This window comes from Symphodus melops (genome assembly GCF_947650265.1).
Source record: "Symphodus melops genome assembly, chromosome: 21".
NCBI lineage: Eukaryota > Metazoa > Chordata > Actinopteri > Labriformes > Labridae > Symphodus > Symphodus melops.
The window spans coordinates 2812786-2834585 of NC_136711.1; the positions used below are offsets into that span (position 1 = coordinate 2812786).

General features: G+C 43.6%; 2 protein-coding genes across 5 annotated transcripts in view; one reads left to right on the top strand and one right to left on the bottom strand.

The window, feature by feature from the left end:
• The window catches only part of arhgap17a (Rho GTPase activating protein 17a), a 101328-nt gene extending 91554 nt beyond the window's left edge, over window positions 1-9774 (bottom strand). The window contains exon 1 of the mRNA XM_079334051.1: window positions 9767-9774. The gene's annotated coding sequence lies outside the window, so the exon portion shown is untranslated. The remainder of the gene's footprint in view (window positions 1-9766) is intronic.
• Window positions 1-19813, top strand: part of rhbdf1b (rhomboid 5 homolog 1b) — a 40236-nt gene extending 20423 nt beyond the window's left edge. The window contains exons 2-20 of one of the 4 annotated variants that reach the window (XM_079334046.1): window positions 1283-1421; window positions 1537-1670; window positions 1965-2111; window positions 7720-7948; window positions 9008-9214; window positions 10463-10585; window positions 11218-11360; window positions 11461-11715; window positions 11795-11906; window positions 12007-12081; window positions 12405-12566; window positions 12756-12856; window positions 12993-13056; window positions 13386-13480; window positions 14346-14421; window positions 17181-17281; window positions 17367-17520; window positions 17607-17830; window positions 18722-19813. In XM_079334046.1, the coding sequence (XP_079190172.1) occupies window positions 1311-1421; window positions 1537-1670; window positions 1965-2111; window positions 7720-7948; window positions 9008-9214; window positions 10463-10585; window positions 11218-11360; window positions 11461-11715; window positions 11795-11906; window positions 12007-12081; window positions 12405-12566; window positions 12756-12856; window positions 12993-13056; window positions 13386-13480; window positions 14346-14421; window positions 17181-17281; window positions 17367-17520; window positions 17607-17830; window positions 18722-18917 (2709 nt within the window). In that variant the 5' untranslated portion in view covers window positions 1283-1310 and the 3' untranslated portion in view covers window positions 18918-19813. Of the gene's footprint in view, window positions 1-1282; window positions 1422-1536; window positions 1671-1964; window positions 2112-4029; window positions 4540-7719; window positions 7949-9007; window positions 9215-10462; window positions 10586-11217; window positions 11361-11460; window positions 11716-11794; window positions 11907-12006; window positions 12082-12404; window positions 12567-12755; window positions 12857-12992; window positions 13057-13385; window positions 13481-14345; window positions 14422-17180; window positions 17282-17366; window positions 17521-17606; window positions 17831-18721 lie in introns of those variants that run through there. The other 3 variants (XM_079334047.1, XM_079334048.1, XM_079334049.1) reach the window with 3 other exon arrangements.
• Window positions 19814-21800: the final 1987 nt, after the last annotated feature.

Consider the following 21800-nt stretch of genomic DNA (forward strand, 5'->3'; position numbering starts at 1 on the left):
AAAGCTACTCCTGGAGGCGGCCATGTTGCTTTTCCGACTTGCAACTGGTGTGACGTCATTCCCATGGACAAGCGTCAGCGTTTATCTGACATTACTTCAGAGCTTTTTAAACAAGACTGAAAATGATCAAAATGATCTACTGAAATTTACACTAAACTGAAAATTCAAAGTCCTGTCATATCTCAGGTGACAACAGGCTCCAGTGGCGCAATCGGTCAGCGCGCGGTACTTATAAGACAGTAACCTGCAGAGCGATGCCGAGGTTGTGAGTTCGAGCCTCACCTGGAGCAGCTGACCTTTAGCAATGTTAACATGCTAGAGCACAAAACACTTTCAGTTAACATTTTTAAAATGTTGGGTCATCAAAATGGAGAATCCTCGACAGCATCATCCACGAGACTCAAAGAATCCAAAGTCCTGTTAAATCTGTGTGAACTTCAGGCTCCAGTGGCGCAATCGGTCAGCGCGCGGTACTTATAAGACAGTAGCCTGCAGAGTGATGCCGAGGTTGTGAGTTCGAGCCTCACCTGGAGCATAGTTTAATAAAAAGTAAGCACAAAGTCACATGACCTGCTGTATAGCCAAATAAATACTTATGGATGGTCTAACCCTCCTAAACCTTCGAGCATGATCGTCATGATCAAAGACCGAAATGTATTTTATGTCCTAAAGAAAGACACCTTGTTAATGGTTGAGTTTACTTTATTTTCTAAATACACGTCCAAGTACTGATAAACCTCCGTCTCATCAACAGTACGTTTCCATGTTTCCTTCCCAAACACTTCTAACTTCAGAGTCTCAAAGCACATAATCAGACACTGTGGTACATATTCAACTGTTACCTGCCGAGTGATGCTGAGACTCACCTGGAGATGAGAAGTGTTAAACCTGAAAATCATCAACAAACATTAAGATTAAACTTTAAAAAATAATAATGCCACCATCGGACTTAACCCCATTAGACCCCATCAGAGCAGATGAAAGAAGTGAGGCGAGGACAATGATGCACTAAAACCCCTGATGATGCATCGGCAAACAAGGATCAACGTGCACCAATCACTTTCAGCTGTTTTAAGTTCTTTGAAGTGAAGGAAGGCTTTATAGAGAGAGATAGTGAGAGCATCAGCTGCTCCTCTGTATGTGTGTGAACTCAGCGTGCACATCCTGTCCAGTATCTGCAACACCTCAACAAAGCTGGTCAGAGTCCGTCCTTGTTTTTATTTATTTATTGGCTCTGTGCGTATTGCTTTACAAACCCATCTCCTGTGCTTTTGTCCCGCAGCTGGCAGGCGTGGAGGGAGCGAGCGAGCATGGATGAGCCGGGCAGCAGGAACAACAGCCTGCAGAGGAAAAAGCCACCATGGCTCAAACTGGACATCCCAACCATCCAGCTGACACCGGACGACACGCCCACACTGCAGGTGTGTGTATGAGCCATAACTGTATGGACGAGTAAAGGAACCGAGATTTGTTTGTGTGACGTCAAATTGAACTTCTTCTCATGGTTGGGTGTGTCAATGTGCTTGTCTCTTCCAGCCGCTGAAGCGTCTGCGCAGTGTGAGCATGCCAGGTGAAAACCCCCAGACCCGCATCGCTGCCTTGGAAACTTCCAACAACTACCTCAGACCTCCTACGGAGAGATTACCCTCCCTTACACAATCAATCAAGAGGTTAGACACACACACACACACACACACACACACACACACACACACACACACACACAGTGGTTCTACTCCCTTCTCTGTGCGGATTTTCTCCAGCTGCTAATCCTCTTCAAACTTTTCTAATTCTAATAACTCTTCTTCACTAATAAATCTTTAACAGGACTAATTAAAGCTGCAGCCTGTCTTTGATTTAACACATTAATCTTTCTCTCGTCTCCTCTCTCGTCCCCCCTTTTCTTTCATTTCCCCTTGCTTACATCCTCCTCTCCCTGTCCTCTCGCTGCTTTGGATGATAAGTGATAAGAGGGTGCGCTTTGAGCGGGTCAACACGGTTCCCCCAAAGGGCCAGAGGGGCCCGAGGAGGGTGTCGACTCTCCGAAGGCGGTCCTGCATCCCCAAAATACTGAGTCGACGTCGTTCATCCATCCCCAAACAGATCATCAGGTACAGCAGAGGTGGAAGAGGGGAGGGGGCTGATAGCACAGACTTTTCTCTGCAGGTCCTCTCAGCTTTGTGCTCATGCTTCTGGTTTCTGAGCCTGAAATGTCTCAGATCTGATTCACTCTCGTTGCTTTAATGGTGTGGTGAGATTCCTGCTCAACACTATATAAAGACTGTGAGCACTTTTGTGCATTCATTAACTTAAGAGAAATATGAACATGGACCTGCATCCACCATCATTTAGGAAACAGGAACTCATCATTTAAAATCGCAATCAGCTGCCTCGTGTACAGAGACGCTGTGACTCGCTGTGACTCACCGATAAGTGCTGTTTGTTTTAAGAGTAACATTGACTGCTGTTGCTCCAGCTCGATCTCTGATTATGTATTTTAATAGTTTAGAGTTTCTTCTCCCTCAGTTGGACATTTAAGTTTAAGACAGGTTGAAACACAACTTTTTAAAAACACTGAATGACACATTCGGGTTAATTAAATGTAATTAAATCAAGATCCAGATCCTTCACAGAAGACTAAACCTATTTCATCAGGAGACAAAAAGAAAACGAAACAAAGAAGTGGAATATCAAATTATGCAAAATGCAGGTTTAAGACAAAAAAGGAAAAAAAGTCTTGTGTGAGTTTTGCACAAATGCCTCGTTAGCCGTGGTTGTAACACGATGGCGACACATACGCTCCCACAGACACACGGTTAGCTGTCTATCGTCTCCGAAGATGACGCTTGCTTCAGGATTTGGGGAGGGGGTCAACGGCGTTCCCGTTGGTGCCACTTCTCGTGGTCGTTAAGGCCGATCCTTTAGCCGCAGGAGGAGCAGGGGAATCCAGAGGACAAAGGAGCTCCTGCTGCCCTCTGCTGTCTTTTCCTACGTTTCTCGGCTCTTCGCAGTTGGTCTTTATTGTGGATTTGTGAAACTGCTCGAGCACAGGCAACCTGCCAGGCTGATCTATCCTGTGCCAGAATTTCAAGGTGCATGGGATTGATGTTGGAGTGCTTTAAAAGTCCCTTAGTGTAGTCCTTATAGCGCTTCACTCACACACACACACACACACACACACACACACACACACACACACACAGTGTATCAGTGTGAGTCCAGGTGGCTGCTTGGTTTGAAGCAGACAAAATAATACAATTACTCACATGTACTATCTACGTACGTGCCTCAAACATCAGAGTGTGTGTGTGTGTGTGTGTGTGTGTGTGTGTGTGTGTGTGTGTGTGTGTGTGTGTGTGTGTGTGTGAGACTTTTTAGAGGTTATCTGAGGTCCCTCCCATTCGTAGTATTTCTTCTACCTTTGTTTTTCGGGGCGGTAACTTTGAGGTCACTGATGTGTGTTGATCTTTATGAGTCATTTTTCATGTTAGTGAGCCTTTTATTTTGACAGGCCACAAAAAGCTACACTACTAATGACATGTGTGTGAGCTGAACTCCACACGCTCTATTTGACTTCTTTTAAGTGCTGACGGGAAAATATGGCTGCAGAGCAAGGTGGGGCCTGAGCCTGCACCTTTGTGGCAGGGCTCCACCACTGTATGAATGTGTGTGTGTGTGTGTGTGTGTGTGGGTCGTGTTCAGACATGTCCCAGTGGCCTCCCTCCCCTCTCTCCTCCCTCCTAATGTGTGTGCTGTACCATCCTTCCTCTCTGCCTCCTTTCTAATCTCCTGTTTCCTGCCGAGTGCTGGATAGTTGGGGCAGAACTTTTGTTTACAGGCACTTAATGCAAAAAACCCCCCAAAAAACTGGAAAGGACGAGAGCAAGAAGGAGCGTAGGAGCGAGTTGATGGAGATGGCTGGGGCTCTGGATGGGAGGGGAGCGTATTCAGTTTGACAAGAACCAGAGCTGCTGTCTTTTTCTTTTTTTGTGCCCAGCAGGTCACATCCTTTTACGCTGAACTGGGGGGGATAATGGGAGGGCTGCCAGCCGCTGACACATTCACACACTCCCTCACACAAACACAGTCATACGGAAACTTAGTGCTGGTGACACAAGGTCAGAAAATTTAAGATCATCATTTCACTGGATGACCGAGTCCAGCTGCTGCTAACAAGAAGTCCTCCTCGGATCTGATTCCCGTCCCACTGGGGAGAAAAACACCAGCTTTTCACTAACCAGGAGCTCGCTGGGTTGTTACAGTGAAGACCGGACACGCAGTGATCCTCGCCTCTTTGCATAAGAGGGATTTAACAAGGTAGCACTGGCCTGGATATCAGGAAATCCCCTGATGGAACATCGTACGTGTGTCCTGCCGAGGATCAGTGTAAATTCACCCGATTGAAGTTTAATCCCAGTCCAGGGTTAAACAAGGGCAGTGTGTTAGTGATGCTGGGGATGGAGGTGATTCAGCGCCACAGTCCCTGCCCCCCACAGGTATGACCCAGACCTTGAACCCGTCCTGGAGCTCTCTGGACAGGTGAGTGTGCTGTGGTTTAGCTCGCTGGAGTTAACCTGAGCAGAAAAGAACGGCTTGTTGAACAAAGCACTTATTTAACATATTTATTGAGGAGGGATTGTGTGACTTCTACAAGCTGACTGGTTTGATCTTTATGTAGTTTGGTCTGAAATGAATGCTCGGATAAAGACTGTGAAAAAGGAGAAACTGTGAGCCTGAAAAAACATCCCCACTCAGCACCTGTTAATCTCTCTCTGTCACATAGCGAAAAGCTAAACTGTCAGAAAGCAGAGTTTGTTACTTTGATGTGGAGCTACATGCAGGTGTTCCCAGACTCAGTGCTAAGCTAAGCTAAGAGGCTAGCTATAACATTTTTTATAGGTAACACATTTATAAGCAGGTAATAAAAATGGTATTTACATGTAAAAAGAAAACATTATTCTGCCTGCTTGAAAAACAAAATGAAAAAAAGCTGAAATATCCACATGTAGTGAAGTGTGCGTGGAATAAAAGAGAAGTTACATTTCTGTTCATGTTGTTTTTTTTTCATTGGGGTTTATATTATTGTAATTGCTTCAGGGTGGTTTGATGGACAGGAAGGTTTGATTTGGTTTTAATCTGTCAGGTTGTGGATTAGATTAATTTGTGCTTTAAAGTTTAAAGTTTGTGAACTGGTGTGTTTATTGGTGTCTGTGTCTGAATTACTAACCTGTCGAGGGTGACCAGTATGTAATCCACCTCTCCCCCTTTGCAGGGTTACCATTAAGATGGATGGATTCTTATCTATCCAGATATAGTTAAAAAAGGATTTTTTTTATTAAACTGATATCAACACCATCCTGTGGATCTTTGGATTTGATCTGTTTTATCTTAACATGTTGTGTTCCCTGTGATTGTACTTTTCCTTTTGACTATTTTATGTCCCCTGGCCTTTTGTCCTCGTCATGAAAGAAATTGCGTCTGAGCCTGTAATTAGCGCACATCAGATTGCTGCTTCGTCTGCTCCAGCCTCACCTCGAGGATACGAGCCCAGTCACGCGGCTTAATGCGACTTTAATCTTTAATTGTGCTCTGTCGTCAATCAGTTGTAGAAATGTGTGGCTTTGTGTGCTTGTTAGTGCATGTGTACAATCCAAAATATGCCCTCTTATTCATTCGCACACACACACACACACACACACACACACACACACACACACACACACACACACACACACACACACACACACACACACACACACACACACACACACTACTGTATACCAAACCAGGAACGTTACTTCCTGTTTCAGGGGATATTGTTGTAATTGTTTTTATGTTCTGATCTCCTCTTCTCCACATTTCTCTTAATACTCCTCCTGCCTTCCCAAATGTGTCTTCCTGAGTCAACAATCAGAGCCCCGCCCCCTCCCTGCCCCTGTGCAGCCTTAAAAGGCCTCCCCAGCTGGCGTCCTTCTTGATGATGAGGCTCAAGTGTTTATTACTGAGCGCTCTCCTCTCCAAACAGTTCCTCCAGTCTGTGTCCCCCCCCCCCCCCCCCGGGTGTACACATTGAATGCTCATTTATTGTGTTTAAATGAGAAACAAACATTCATGTCACACAACTTGTGCTTCTTTTCCGCTCTTTGAATTTAAGCCACAAGGTTGCGTCAGGATATAGGAAGTATTTCTGTTCTGGCCTGGATCCTTATTTATCATGTAATCAAACGTGGACACGTACGCATGAAAAGAGAGAGGCTCGAGGAGAGAAAAATACAAGATGGGAGACGAGGGTTTTTAGGTCTGACTGGTTGTTACACAACCGCAGTGTAATCATCGGGCGGTACAGATGCCTCATCTTATCATGCTTTATTGTCTCATCACTTAACCTTAATCCAGAATAAAGTTTAAACTGATTTCTGCGATTGAAGCGAACCTCGTAAACTGTTTAAGCCGCAGAAAAATCCAGAGTTTCAATTACCCGACATGCCCTCCTTGTCTGTCTCCACTCTTTGTCTTTTTTGCAGTGTTTTTTTTAAATTAATTCTTGAATGAGTGTTTTTTATTGGTGTGGATGTTTTATTGAGTTTACCCCACAGTCACAAAACTAAGAGACTGTTGAAAATGTTGTCTGGTCAAGAAAGCAATCAGCAGCGGCAACAATGAAATCATCAACTAATCCTGAACAGGCAGCTGCAATCAATCGACTAATCAGAGGATTGTTCAGCTAATCAGGAGGGAGGGACAGCACAATTATCCTTGAATACTCGGATTTGAATTGGGGTTGAATTTGAATGCTAATTTATTGTTTTGATTAACTGAAAACTGTTTTCTGTTTTGTAAATCAGGTTTTTTAGTTTTTTTCTTTTCTGCAGCTGTTCTTGTTTTTATATACTGTAAATGAAATGTTCAAAGGGTAGTTCATAATAAGCTTCATTCTTCACATTTTCTCCCATTGTTTTTTTGTTTTTTTAATGTATTATTATTTTTTGTGTATGCTTTATGCTTTATGCTTTGTGGTCATGGACCGAAAAAATATTTACTACTAAAGCAAAGAAATACATTCAACCATGATAGACGTGCAGTAAACATTAAACAAATTAAATTTTAGATGACGTTAAAGATTACCTCAGATTATTATTCATCACATCCTGCAAAATAACTGGATCCTTAAATGTCTTTGGCTTGAACAATTACATCATAAAAAACTTTCTGTTTATTTTTGAGATCTACCTAAATTGTAAAAATGGCCGGTTTTAGCATTGTGTCTTGGCTCTATAGATCTATATATCTCTATAGATTCTGTTTATTTTGTTGGCTCGAGGGTCCCCACAACTTCCTGAAATCAAATGCATATTTAACTTCATCATATTATCATAAAGGGCAAAGGTTATTGACAAAATACCAGCAAGTGTATGTTAATCCAGGCAGAATGTTAGCTGTATTTGTTAGCATGCTAACATACCTACATTATTAACACTATAATAGCTCATCATTTGAACGGGTTATGTTATTTAGGGTTATGTTAGCATGCATGCATTAGCATAGACTCCTGTCTGTTGTGTTTGTGGGCTTTTTTATTCAGAGCGTGTTTTGGTCTTTACCATGTTCAAATATGTCACGTCATGTCTCTGAACCAAACAATTATGTTGGATGTATTGGAATATTTTACTTTCATTTGTGAACTAACCAGAGTCCCCCCCTCCTCCCCTCCCCCCTCAGGGGTACAGCCGACTGGTTCGGGGTGAGCAAAGACAGCGACAGCACCCAGCGATGGAGGAGGAAGAGCCTGCAGCACTGCAGTCATCTGTACGGAGGTCTGAAGCCGCAGGTGATGAGGGAGATGGAGCTGCACAGCCAAGACAACCTCTCCCTGGCCAGCACTGAGACCCCTCCTCCCCTTTACCTCCCACCCCACCACCCCACTCACCACCACTATGGCATGCAGAGGGTAGGCTAGCACCTGAGGCACATTTGAAGCGTGGATAAAAAAAGATGGGACAGTTCACCTTTTTGTCCTTCACGTCTTCTCTCTTTTTCTTTCTTCCACTTTGCATCTCCATAGCTTGCTTTGCCTCTGTGAGCTTGCAGCGTTAGCTCAACTGTTCTGGAAGACTACTGGCAGCCTTCTATAAGAGCGTTTATGTAAAAATAAATAAATATATATATATATATATATATATATATATATAAATAAATATTATAATATATTTTATAAATAATAAATATTGAGCTCATGTTGCTTTATAATTTTGAAAAGGATGGTTCACTTCTTCTTGTGAAGTATCGGTTTACTCTGTTAACATTTGAAACATGAATATGTCCAAAGTAAGAAACTTTAAAATGCAGTTTTCTGCATTAACACTGATTTCGATAATTGTGTGCTAGCATTAGCGCTTTAGCACTGTTTAACATGCAGTTCAGTCGTTTGGCTTACAGTTGGCTTTGTTGTTCTTGTGTTTCTGAAGGCTCTGACACCACCACTCTGCTTGGTGTGTCAGGGCCTTAACACAACCACTAAAACAGTGTCTAACTACTTCAATCATTACCTATTTGTTTTATATCGATTGTTTCTGGAGCACTGGGTTTCAGTAAAAATACAACTGTAGTGAAAATAGCTCTTATAAGTTCATCAATACATATAAATGTCTGTCTGAGATTGGAAAACGGATATTTCTCTCCCACTAACAAACTATTTTTTTATCTTTAAAATGTTAATTAAGCAGTCACCGGTTTAGCTCAGTCCTAAAACACATTGACAACATGTTCGGCCCTTTGATTCATGTCCTCCCAACTCTTTCCTTCCCACATTTCCTGTCCCACTTAAGAGGACTAATTGATTAATTAATTGTTAAATTCTTTTATAAACGCAGCTCTAACCCACGCTAGGTGTGTGTTCTGTGCGTCCCTGTCCTGCTGCTGTTTGTTACCATTGTATGAACTGAACCAAAACACGAGTACTCTATGTGATTGTGTGTGTGTGTGTGTGTGTGTGTGTGTGTGTGTGCAGATCGTAGACCCCCTGGCACGGGGTCGTGCTTTCCGCATGGTGGAAGAGGTAGACGGTTTCAGTGTCCCGCAGACTCCCATCACGCCGGGCACTGCCTCCCTCTGCTCCTTTTCCAGCTCCCGCTCCGGCCTCAACCGGTTGCCACGAAGACGCAAACGGGAGTCTGTTGCAGTCATGAGTCTCAAGGCTGCAGCAGCGCTAATGAAGGTGTTTGTCTTTATTTATTTGCTGCAGTACATTTTGTGTGTGTGCTTTTGCAAACCTTTTGCATTAAACTCTCATGCAGCAGCTGTTGCTCTCAGATTCTGCTGTTGAATGGTTGCAGTCGTTTGTAATTCACTGTGTGCAAACAGCAGGAGATCACTGTCATGCTTTTTATCAGAAAAGACTGACCTCGGGATAAATGAATGCTTTAAGGGGACAATCCACTTTTACCGTGTTTTTGAACATATATAAGGGTAACCTGAGTCTCTACCAACACACAGAATTTGAAATGAATCCCTCCAGTCTTTTGTTTTTGGTCTTCATAAGTTTTACTACACAGAAAAATGCTCCGTTTCAAAATGGAAGGATTCTGGTATCTCCTCTCATGGACTCCACCTCCAGCCTAGAGCAAAACTTTTACACAGGTCGGCCATTTTTATTGTCTCTGCAGAAGAGTGATGTCTACTGGGAAAATTCAGGGGGCGGGGCATTATTGCATTTAAAGAGACACACACACACCAAAACGGAGTGTTCAGAGAGAGCTGGTTTCTACAGGGTCACAAACCTCCTCTGCTGCTTGATTCATGTTATATTTGGACCAAAGGTCAGAAACACAGATGTTTCATGTAGAGCACAGGGGGGACTGTTTGAAAAGAGGGAGAAGAGGGGGAGACTATGTCCTCTTTAACATTTCCACAAATATTTGTAAAGCCAGGAGTTAAGTAAGTCTTTTATTTACACAGTTAGAGAATTTATATGAGCACATGCACATCCATAATCTCCATTATCTCATGGTTTTTTTTGAGCAGGGATCTCTTATATCCCCCTCTGTGTTTGTTTCTGCTGTAATGTGAGCGTAGGCGTGGTCTATAAACCATGAGATCTACAGGCATAATGCAGATTAAACCAAGAGGACACATGTACAGTACATGTCTCTTTATGTGTCCCACTTGCTGCACTTATAAAGGGATGAATGGATGTTCAGTGAGAGTGTGTTTGGACGGGGGTTACTGAGGACGTCACTCTAGCAGATGGTCATGTTATCTCCCTGATATTACAAACCGAGTTCACAGCTATCTGCTGGATTGGAGAGCTAATCCACTGACACAGAGCTCGTAGCTGCTACGCTACATGTTCAAGTTATTAAGACAGTAAAAGTACTCTTGGGGATTCCCGGGGATAAACGGTCAGCGCTGGGGTTTTACTCGTTACAAATGTCATTGATGACGTTTTTGTGATGCTGATTGTCAGGGCCGGACTTTAGCGGACAGCACAGCAGGCCGATGTCGCAGAAGGAGTTTTATGCCACCTAGTTTCTTCGAAGATGACACCGTGGACTTCCCTGATGATCTGGACACTTCCTTCTTCACCAGAGTGAGCAGCCCCTCCACACAAACGTTACTATTGTCTTCATTTAACTCAACAATAACAGAGTTGAACTTTGACCTCCCCTGCTGCTCGGCACACTCGAGATGAGCAGCCGTTCTTTTTTCTTTTTACTTTCATATTTTAAAGTAAATATTTGTTTGGAAATGTTTATCTTCATAAACCTCTCTGCTCCATCAAAAGCCACGCCCCCTCACTTACTGAACATGCACGAGCGCCATGCATCCAGAAGTGGATCTCAGCTCGTACTCGTGCATGCGTGGGGTACAGAGGCTTGATTGGTTCACAAAACACTTGCTGAGTGCAGACACAATAAGACTATTAATCAGGACTTTAAGACTTTAATTTCGTCAAAAATCTTAAAAAGTGCATCTGGGGGAAATTACTTACCCTTCCTCTAAAGTCCCCTTCAGAGTTAAAGTGAATGAGGTAAAGTGCTGGAGATTTTTTCATAATCAGTCGTATTAAAAAGTATTAAAAGGTACCAAAGCTCTAAAAGATCTTCAGGATATAATAAGATGTGTATTCAATCCCACAACCTGCCCAGTGTTAATCTGATGGATTGTAATTGAAACTCAGAGGCAGTTTTGACCCTTTTGATTGGTTGTGAACCTTTGTAGGACGGCCTGCAGGATGAGTTGTCCACTTACGCTGATGAAGTTTTTGAGACGCCGTCGGAGGCGGACCTCCAGCAGCTGGACGAGCGGGAGCTCACAGGAAGTGCGCTGGACAAGAATGAGCTGGAGAGGACTCACCTCATGCTGTGGGTTTGATACTTTTTACTTTTTAAAAACATAAACCTCTGACGTGCTGCGTGAGGTGAGGAAACACTGTTGTGACATCCTCTTCCTCTTTGAATCCAGGCCCTTAGAGCGAGGATGGCGAAAAGCAAAGGATGCATCTCTGGTTCAACCCAGGGTGCGTCTGAAACAGGAAGTGGTGAGCGCCAACAGCCACCCGCAGAGAGGACAAAGGATCGTGGTTCCCGTGAAGAGGCTGTTTGCCAAAGAGAAGAGGCCGTACGGGCTGGGCATCGTCGGACGCCTCACAAACAGATCGTACCGCAAACGCATCGACAGCTTTGTCAAGAGGCAGATTGAGGACATGGACGATCACAGGTGAGACCGCTGATCCTATTTGAATAGGAGGATGAGTGTCCTCACGTGGGACATTAAACAGACTGTTTGTCCTCCACAGGCCTTTTTTCACCTACTGGATCACATTCGTCCATTTGCTCATCACCATTCTGGCGGTCTCCATCTATGGCATTGCACCCATCGGATTCTCGCAGCACGAAACCGTCGACTCTGTGAGTACATTTTAGACATCAGCATATTGTTGGGGAACTTCTTCTGTATTTTCACTGTCAACATTTGTTACCTGGCTTTTTTTTTCTTCTTTAATTCGAGGTGTTGAGGAACAAAGGAGTTTATGAAAATGTCAAGTTTGTGCAACAACAAAATTTCTGGGTGGGTCCAAGCTCGGTGAGTATTATCTGTCTTTTCTTCAAACATCCTCCTCTGAGTGTAAACCCATGAGGATTGTAAAACCTTTGTGATGGTGTTTTTTAGGAGTTTAAAAAATGAATTAGTCTCAACTGTGACTCTGAAATAAAAAATGTAAATATAATGATATGTAAGAAGTTAGTTCAAAGTTATGATCTCTCAGTCTCTCTGTCTCTCCAATAAAGGCCAAAAAATAAATCGTAAAAAAAAAAAGGAAAGGAAATAAGTTTTTCAATAGTAAGCTGAAGGTGCACACTAGAGGTCACATCCTTCAACTAATTAATTATGATGACGTCCTGCAGGAGGCGCTCATACACCTGGGAGCGAAGTTTTCCCCTTGTATGCGTCAAGACCAAGAAATCCGCAAACTGATCCAGGAGAAGAGAGTGAGAGAGAGAGAGTCCGGCTGCTGCGTCAGGAACGATCGCTCGGGCTGCCTGCAGACGGTGCAGGAGGAGTGTTCGGTCAGTGTTTTTACCCCACGTCTGTCTGACTGGTTTCACTGGAATATTCTATGTTCAGAAATTAAGAAACGTATCAGGTGCAAAAAAAAAAGGAGCTTTGTTTTCCATTCAACGGTTAAAAACATGAAGCAACATTAAGCGATGCTCCTGCACCTGCAAAGTGAATAGTCTTTTTTGTTTATACTGCAGAGCACCTTGGCTGTGTGGGTGAAGTGGCCTCAGCACCCCAGTGCTCCCAGTCTGAATGGTACACTTCGCCAATATGGGGCCGTGTGCCATCAGGACCCAAGGTAACAGAAATGTGATTTTCTTTTTTTACACTCATGTTTTAAATCTGATCAGACAGTCATGTACTTCTTATTTTTTGGGATTCATCTGCTCACGTAAAAATCAGGAATGTTTTCCCTTCATTCTTCACTTCTGTAGAATCTGTCTGGAGCCAGCCTCAGTTTCACCGCACGAGTGGCCTGACGACATCACCAAATGGCCTGTAAGTGAATATTCAGAATCAGAAATACTCTGTCGCTTGTTGACGAGGACAGCGAGCCCACCATCTTTCTTCTAAGCGCCCTCGGTGAAAAAAACTCGCTCCCAAAGGCATGGACAGAGAGGGCACAGCTAAAACAAAAAAATCACAGGAGCGACGGCAACAGGCGCGCGGTTGACGATGGCGCACAGAGAAAATAATATTTGTAATTTTTAACACTTTTAACTTTGAGTGAATGCTTTAATATTTTTATGGGAGTGATTTAATGTGTTCATACCACAACTTGAAGAGTAATCCAACTTTCCCCCCAACCCGTGTTTTCTCATGTGTAGGTTTGTACAAGATACAACTCTGGAAACCACACCAACCTCCCTCACATCGACTGCACCATCACAGGCCGGCCCTGCTGCATCGGAACTAAAGGACGGTAAGGAACACCTGTGTTTAAAGTTAACACACCTGCCTAATGTATTTCATTAAAGCTTTATCTCAGTATTTTTACATCAAAATAACCGTTTCAAATAGCTGATGACTCATCGGCATTCAAATGACTCATTTTTCGACACTATAAAAAGCTTTCTTAAAGGAAACGATCTTTTGAGAATTCACCGATGGGATTTTTTTCATCTTTCTGATGCATAGCTGATGAAAACAACTTTTATGAATTTTGAACCATTAAAGCAGCCGAGAGAAGTAAAAAGCTAACGATATGCTACAAGCTAACTACACCACTTTCGGAGGATTTTGACGTCACAGCCGTTATATTCAGCGGTCTGACAAGCTAGCAAAACCGTAGCTTAAAAAATTGTCAATGAACCTAATATTAGCCTTAACCCAAAGATTAAACCTGCTGCAGACATCACATTTAAAAAAAAAAAAAAAGTTTTAATTAAATTAAATTAAAAACAACTTTATTTGTTTCCAGTGGGGCAATTCAAATAAATGTTTAAACGTTTGATGTCTCTGACCACAACTTGTTTAGCCACTTGTTAGCGACCACCTTTTTAAAAGGACACTTAAAAACTTTAAAATTCACAAGTTGGGGTTTTAGCTATCGTAGTTTATCTCATCGAACAAAACGTCAATGTCTCTTAAGCTTCTGTTAACCACAGAACTCACTTCCTGGTGTTGGGACTCAGTCCTGTGGCGCCCTCTACAGCACAGCAGTGAAACACCCTCACAGTTCAGTTTCATGGAGATTTTAAGTTTAGGATGAATGTAGCTAAAAGCTCAAATACATGTTGGTCACTTTTTCTCGTCACTTCTTGACGAGGTGTTTTTTTATGTTGCAGGTGTGAAATCACTTCCAGAGAGTACTGCAACTTCATGCACGGCTACTTCCACGAGGAGGCGACGCTCTGCTCACAGGTAGGTCAGCGCACCCTCACAGTAAGAAGATCAATCTTTGTTACGTGTTCAAATCAAGATGATATTCTTCAGCCTTGAATTTAAAACTCAGCTGCTCCAGGTGAGGCTCGAACTCACAACCTCGGCATCGCTCTGCAGGTGACTGTCTTATAAGTACCGCGCGCTGACCGATTGCGCCACTGGAGCCTGACGTCACCTGAGATATGACAGGACTTTGTAAATTTCAGTAGATCATTTTGATCATTTTCAGTCTTGTTTAAAAAGCTCTAAAGTAATGTCAGATAAACGCTGACGCTTGTCCATGGGAATGACGTCACACCAGTTGCAAGTCGGAAAAGCAACATGGCCGCCACCAGGAGTACCAGACGATAACAACACACTGCGTGATAGTGTGTGCACAAAAAATAAAATGCCAACAGAGAGAACTTACACGACACTATCGGAGGGATTGATTTAATCACACAAAAAGAATAAACATTATAGTAACAGCTTTAACGTACTGTTGATGCACGTAGCAGCCATGTTGGATTCTAACTCGGGCTACTCCGAGTTCCTCCGACTAGTAAATACGACTTCAGGGGGCGTTCCAGTTTAGACTTCCGACTGGGATCTTCCCAGTTCAACTAGAACACAGCTTTAGTCAAATAATTAACATTCATGTCTCTCCTCTCACTTTGCTGAAATGAATCGTCCGGACTCTCTGTCTGTAAATCTGTGAGCTTCGTCTGACTGCTTTGTGTTTGTCAGAGAATTGTTGATGAACAAGAACATTGCTAAAGGGCAGCTGCTCCAGGTGAGGCTCGAACTCACAACCTCGGCATCACTCTGCAGGCTACTGTCTTATAAGTACCGCGCGCTGACCGATTGTGCCACTGGAGCTCCCACACAGCTCACAATGAAGATGTGTTTTAGAAGGGCAGAAAGGACTCTGGACCTCAACGCCATAATATTTTAAAATGTGGTAAATTCTTCAATTCCAGTTTTGCAATTTCCCTTCGTATATGGGCTCTTTATTAAATTTAGATCACTGGTTCACCAAGTAGGGGGTCGCGAGATTCCTTCCAAAAACATTCAATAATGGAAAATGGTTTAAAATTAAATATTTATATTATATTAATTTGAAAATATAGACAAAGAATATGGCGGTGTTTGGGCTGTTGTGTGGTGTTCTCAGGCCTTATAGTGAGGCCTCGCTGTGCACAGTGATAAATGTCTCTAACACTGTTATGTTAAAGGTCGCGAGCTGAAAAGTTTTAGATCGCATCGTATTTCTTTAAAACAATTTTAAAATGTTAAATGAGTGAATGTTGGTATTTTTTGTCCATGTTGCTGACACGGTTTGGGTCGATTGACGGCCTGTAAAAACAGGATTCACTGCATGCACATAATGTAGCTGTGCTGGGTGAAGACCTTTGGGGGAGTTTGGTCTGTCGTATCAGAGAGCGTTCTCTTCGACCATCATCAGAACGCCAAATGAGGAAATGGTCAGATAAGGCTGACTTATTGAAAAAGGTCCCTGAGGAACACTAACCACTGACTTTGACTTACAGCTGTTCCATTTACATATAACACACTCTGTTGATGAAATTTCTTTCATTTAGAGATAATAAGGTGCTCTTCAGACACTCAGAACATTGCTAAAGGGCAGCTGCTCCAGGTGAGGCTCGAACTCACAACCTCGGCATCACTCTGCAGGTGACTGTCTTATAAGTACCGCGCGCTGACCGATTGCGCCACTGGAGCCTGAAGTTCACACAGATTTAACAGGACTTTGGATTCTTTGAGTCTCTTGGATGATGCTGTCGAGGATTCTCCATTTTGATGACCCAACATTTTAAAAATGTTGATTGAAAGTGTCATCAAACACAAAATTGAGGCGTACTTCCAAATCGTTTAAATAAATAGCAATCTTGTCTTTCTCTGTTATAAAGCAACTTGTGACATCTCAGTAATCTTTGTATTTCTTTCTACATTATTTCAAGTCTTGAAGGTTGAGTACTCAGTGAATATGTCTGTGTTGACTGTAAACCTTTCTCAGACTGTTTTGTGCTCTAACACATTAACATTGCTAAAGGTCAGCTGCTCCAGGTGAGGCTCGAACTCACAACCTCGGCATCACTCTGCAGGTTACTGTCTTATAAGTACCGCGCGCTGACCGATTGCGCCACTGGAGCCTGAGAGCAGCTGGTGATTTAACCGTACTTTGGATTCTTTCTTAATTTTGAGTCTGGAGATGACGTTGGTTAAATGACCATCTTGTCTTTTCATCACAGTCGTCCGTCTTTTTTATTTCTTTGAGTATTTCTGCTGGAGGGTGAAGAGGTCTGCGCTCTTTATCTGGACTGTGAACCTGCAGGAGGAGCTCCAGTGGCGCAATCGGTCAGCGCGCGGTACTTATAAGACAGTAACCTGCAGAGTGATGCCGAGGTTGTGAGTTCGAGCCTCACCTGGAGCAGCTGACCTTTAGCAAATGTTGTTGGGCTGGAAAAAGTCTGGAGCCGCTCACCCTCACAGCCTGACTTGGCGTGAAAGAGGAATAGCACCACGTGTTGAAACACAGAACAGATCAGAGGTCCAAACTCACATCTCAGGTGACTCATGGCTCCCGTCGGTCAGCACGCAGTCATTTCATTTCATTTTGGATCATTTCAACACTCTCGTCTTCCTCTGCTGGATGGCAGCAGTGGATACGCAGGCGGCCTGATTGCTCTTTTACTTCTGGCTGTTTTTGAAGCCTTCACCTTCTCCGTCTCATCCAGGTGGCCTGCATGGACGACGTGTGTGGTTTGCTGCCTTTCCTCAACCCAGAGATCCCCGACCAGTTCTCTCGCCTCTGGCTGTCTCTCTTCCTTCACGCAGGGTTTGTTTCATTCACACAGGTTGTTTGACGATACCGCGTGTGTGTCTGGGTGAATATTAATGCGTGTGTGTGTTTTCACCTGCAGGATCCTGCACTGCCTCGTGTCAGTGTTTTTTCAGATGACGGTGCTGAGGGACATCGAGAAGCTGGCTGGCTGGCTCAGAATCTCCATCATTTACATCCTAAGCGGCATCACCGGCAACCTGGCCTCCGCTATCTTTCTTCCCTACAGAGCGGAGGTACGATGTCACGCCACAGACTAACTGACCATGCCGTGTGTCATAACTGAGGAGCGTTAACTCCCTCCTGTTTGTTTGTGTCTCAGGTGGGACCTGCGGGCAGTCAGTTCGGCATCCTGGCCTGTCTGTTTGTGGAGCTGTTTCAGAGCTGGCAGATCCTGGAGCGACCGTGGCGAGCGTTCGCAAAGCTCCTCGCCATCTCGCTCTTCTTCTTCTCCTTCGGTTTGCTTCCGTGGATCGACAACTTTGCCCACATTTGCGGTTTCGTGTCAGGCTTTTTCCTGTCCTTCGCCTTCCTTCCGTACATCAGGTGGGTGGAGGAAAGGTTGATAAGGATCCTGAGTCGGCTGCAGCTGGCTCACAAGAGGAAGATAATTGAGTCTTGTCTGTCAAAAGGTCATTTTAAAGATCAGAGCGAGTTGACCATTTGCGTCTCATAAAAAATAGATATAAAACTGCAGTTGAAATTCTGTGGAGGATTGATCATTTGCCTTCTTTACCATAGATTAATTTGCATCTCAGTTTACGACTTTAAGACTCACTTCATATTTTCGGTAGCTGATGATTTTTATATTGAATTATTAAAATAAAAATATTTTTCAGATTCTCAAAAAAATTCATAAATAAATAAATAAACAACCCATATACCAGTTTGACCATCTGTACATATAATCATTGCATTATTTTAGTCTGATATCAGCAGGGAATTGTGCAACCGTCTCCATAGCAACAGCAGACTCCAAGTCAGCGTCTTAAAGCGCGCTGACCAGGTGACAGAGGACGAGGGCGAGATACTATGACCAGGCTCCAGTGGCGCAATCGGTCAGCGCGCGGTACTTATAAGACAGTAACCTGCGGAGTGATGCCGAGGTTGTGAGTTCGAGCCTCACCTGGAGCATTATAGTTCAATCCTGTATGTTGAGTTAAACGCTACATTTATGAAACGCTCTGTAGGTGACGACGTGACAGAATCAGGTTCATCGAGACGATCGCACTGATTCTTCTTAAAGATGAACTAATCAAACGACAGTGGCGTTATTTCCTGCTTTTTTAAGACAGAAACAACCAAAACAAAGTCTGAAAAGTGTTTATCAAACCCGCCGTGTGTGTGTGTGTTTGAATCAATTAGCATAGTTTGTTTGAGTTCTTCCATTTTTAATGTTCTGTATTAAAGGAGTATCAAACGTTTCTCCCCCTTCAGCTTCGGGCAGTCTGACATGTACCGCAAACGGGTCCAGATCTGCATCTTCCTGGTGGTCTTCCTGGGTCTGCTCTCCGCCCTGGCTGTCCTTTTCTACGTCTACCCGGTGAAGTGCGACTGGTGCGAGTACCTCACCTGCATTCCCATCACGGACAAGTTCTGTGAGAAGTACGACCTGAACGCGCACCTCCTCTGAGCGCCTCCCCGTCCCACGCTCGCTGAATGTTTGAAAAACCAGACGTGGTACGGCAGCGCAGCTTGTGACTGAGCAGAAAACAGGACGACCTGGACTGTTTTTTATAACTTTTTCATATTTGTGTTTCTGTTTGGAAAATAGATGAAAAGCCTTCAGGTGTTCGATCAGAAAAGATCGACACGCATGTGAACAGAATTATCATTTTAAACATGATGGAAGATGATGTGACCAGTCACACCTAAAGGACAGTTACTAAAACAGTGGATTCATCCTGCCAAATGATTTACCTCTCTCCCGTGATAAAACACGGATGTAACAGCGCCCCCAGGTGGCCTCGAGAAGAGGTGCATTCTGAAACGTGACGGATTTCTGTTTTCTACTTTTTCACTGATTCCTGAAGAGTCTGCTTAATGGTTGCCCTTGGAGTGAAACAATAAGACTGAATTATTTTAATGTGCCTTATGGACAGACGCACACACACACACACACACACACACACACACACACACACACACACGTCTTTTTGTGCCATCATTCAGTTTGTGTCTGCCGTTTCAGACGTTTCGGGTTTTGTCACTGCTTTTTACAAGTTGTGTAAAAAGTTTTCTCACTTTGGTGTTTGGAGGCTGAAATACTTTCTTTTCTTTTTTTTTTTACCACACTGTAAATGTTACTTTCCACCGCAGCCTTTTTTTTAATGCACTTCAATCACAAATGGATTGTTTTTTTTAAAATATGCACTGTGTGTTGAATCTGTATAAAGCACAACTGTATGGTAATATGCCACATTGTGAAATGTTCTGTTTGTCTGTTCTTTTTACCTTATGTGGTGGCGTTTTAGCCACCTGACAATAAAGACAACGTGACATTACTTGTGTTTATCTGTCGCCCGATCTCAGAGGATAAATACAGAGAGGTAAACGTTCCTGCTCCAGGTGAAGTCCCAACCTCAGGTTACTGTGTGCTGACCGACCGGAGCCAGGAGTCACCTGAGATGTGAGTCTGGACCTCTGATCTGTTCTGTGTTTCTTTACATGAAACATGTGCTGCTATTCCTCTTTCACGCCACGTCAGGCTGTGAGGGTGAGCGGCTCCAGCCTTTTTCCAGCCCAACAACATTTGCTAAAGGTATGCTGCTCCAGGTGAGGCTCGAACTCACAACCTCGGCATCACTCTGCAGGTTACTGTCTTATAAGTACCGGCGCGCTGACCGATTGCGCCACTGGAGCTCCTCCTGCAGGTTCACAGTCCAGATAAAGAGCGCAGACCTCTTCACCCTCCAGCAGAAATACTCAAAGAAATAAAAAAGACGGACGACTGTGATGAAAAGACAAGATGGTCATTTAACTAACGTCATCTCCACTCAAATTTAAGAAAGAATCCAAAGTACGGTTAAATCACCAGCTGCTCTCAGGCTCCAGTGGCGCAATCGGTCAGCGCGCGGTACTTATAAGACAGTAACCTGCAGAGTGATGCCGAGGTTGTGAGTTCGAGCCTCACCTGGAGCAGCTGCCCTTTAGCAATGTTAATGTGTTAGAGCACAAAACAGTCTGAGAAAGGTTTACAGTCAACACAGACATATTCACTGAGTACTCAACCTTCATGAGTTGAAATAATGTAGAAAGAAATACAAAGATTACTGAGATGTCACAAGTTGCTTTATAACAGAGAAAGACAAGATTGCAATTTATTTCAACCATTTGGAAGTACGCCTCAATTTTGTGTTTGATGACACTTTCAATCAACATTTTTAAAATGTTGGGTCATCAAAATGGAGAATCCTCGACAGCATCCAAGAGACTCAAAGAATCCAAAGTCCTGTTAAATCTGTGTGAACTTTAGGCTCCAGTGGCGCAATCGGTCAGCGCGCGGTACTTATAAGACAGTCACCTGCAGAGTGATGCCGAGGTTGTGAGTTCGAGCCTCACCTGGAGCAGCTGCCCTTTAGCAATGTTCTTGTTCATCAACAATTCTCTGACAAACACGAAGCAGTCAGACGAAGCTCACAGATTTACAGACAGAGAGTCCGGACGATTCATTTCAGCAAAGTGAGAGGAGAGACATGAATGTTAATTATTTGACTAAAGCTGTGTTCTAGTTGAACTGGGAAGATCCCAGTCGGAAGTCTAAACTGGAATGCCCCCTGAAGTCGTATTTACTAGTCGGAGGAACTCGGAGTAGCCCGAGTTAGAATCCAACATGGCTGCTACGTGCATCAACAGTACGTTAAAGCTGTTACTATAATGTTTATTCTTTTTGTGTGATTAAATCAATCCCTCCGATAGTGTCGTGTAAGTTCTCTCTGTTGGCATTTTATTTTTTGTGCACACACTATCACGCAGTGTGTTGTTATCGTCTGGCGTTAGCTAGCACAACAAAGCTACTCCTGGAGGCGGCCATGTTGCTTTTCCGACTTGCAACTGGTGTGACGTCATTCCCATGGACAAGCGTCAGCGTTTATCTGACATTACTTTAGAGCTTTTTAAACAAGACTGAAAATGATCAAAATGATCTACTGAAATTTACAAAGTCCTGTCATATCTCAGGTGACGTCAGGCTCCAGTGGCGCAATCGGTCAGCGCGCGGTACTTATAAGACAGTCACCTGCAGAGCGATGCCGATGGTTGTGAGTTCGAGCCTCACCTGGAGCAGCTGAGTTTTAAATTCAAGGCTGAAGAATATCATCTTGATTTGAACACGTAACAAAGATTGATCTTCTTACTTGTGAGGGTGCGCTGACCTACCTGTGAGCAGAGCGTCGCCTCCTCGTGGAAGTAGCCGTGCATGAAGTTGCAGTACTCTGTGAAGTGATTTCACACCTGCAACATAAAAAAACACCCTCGTCAAGAAGTGACGAGAAAAAGAGACCAGTTAGCTTGTAGC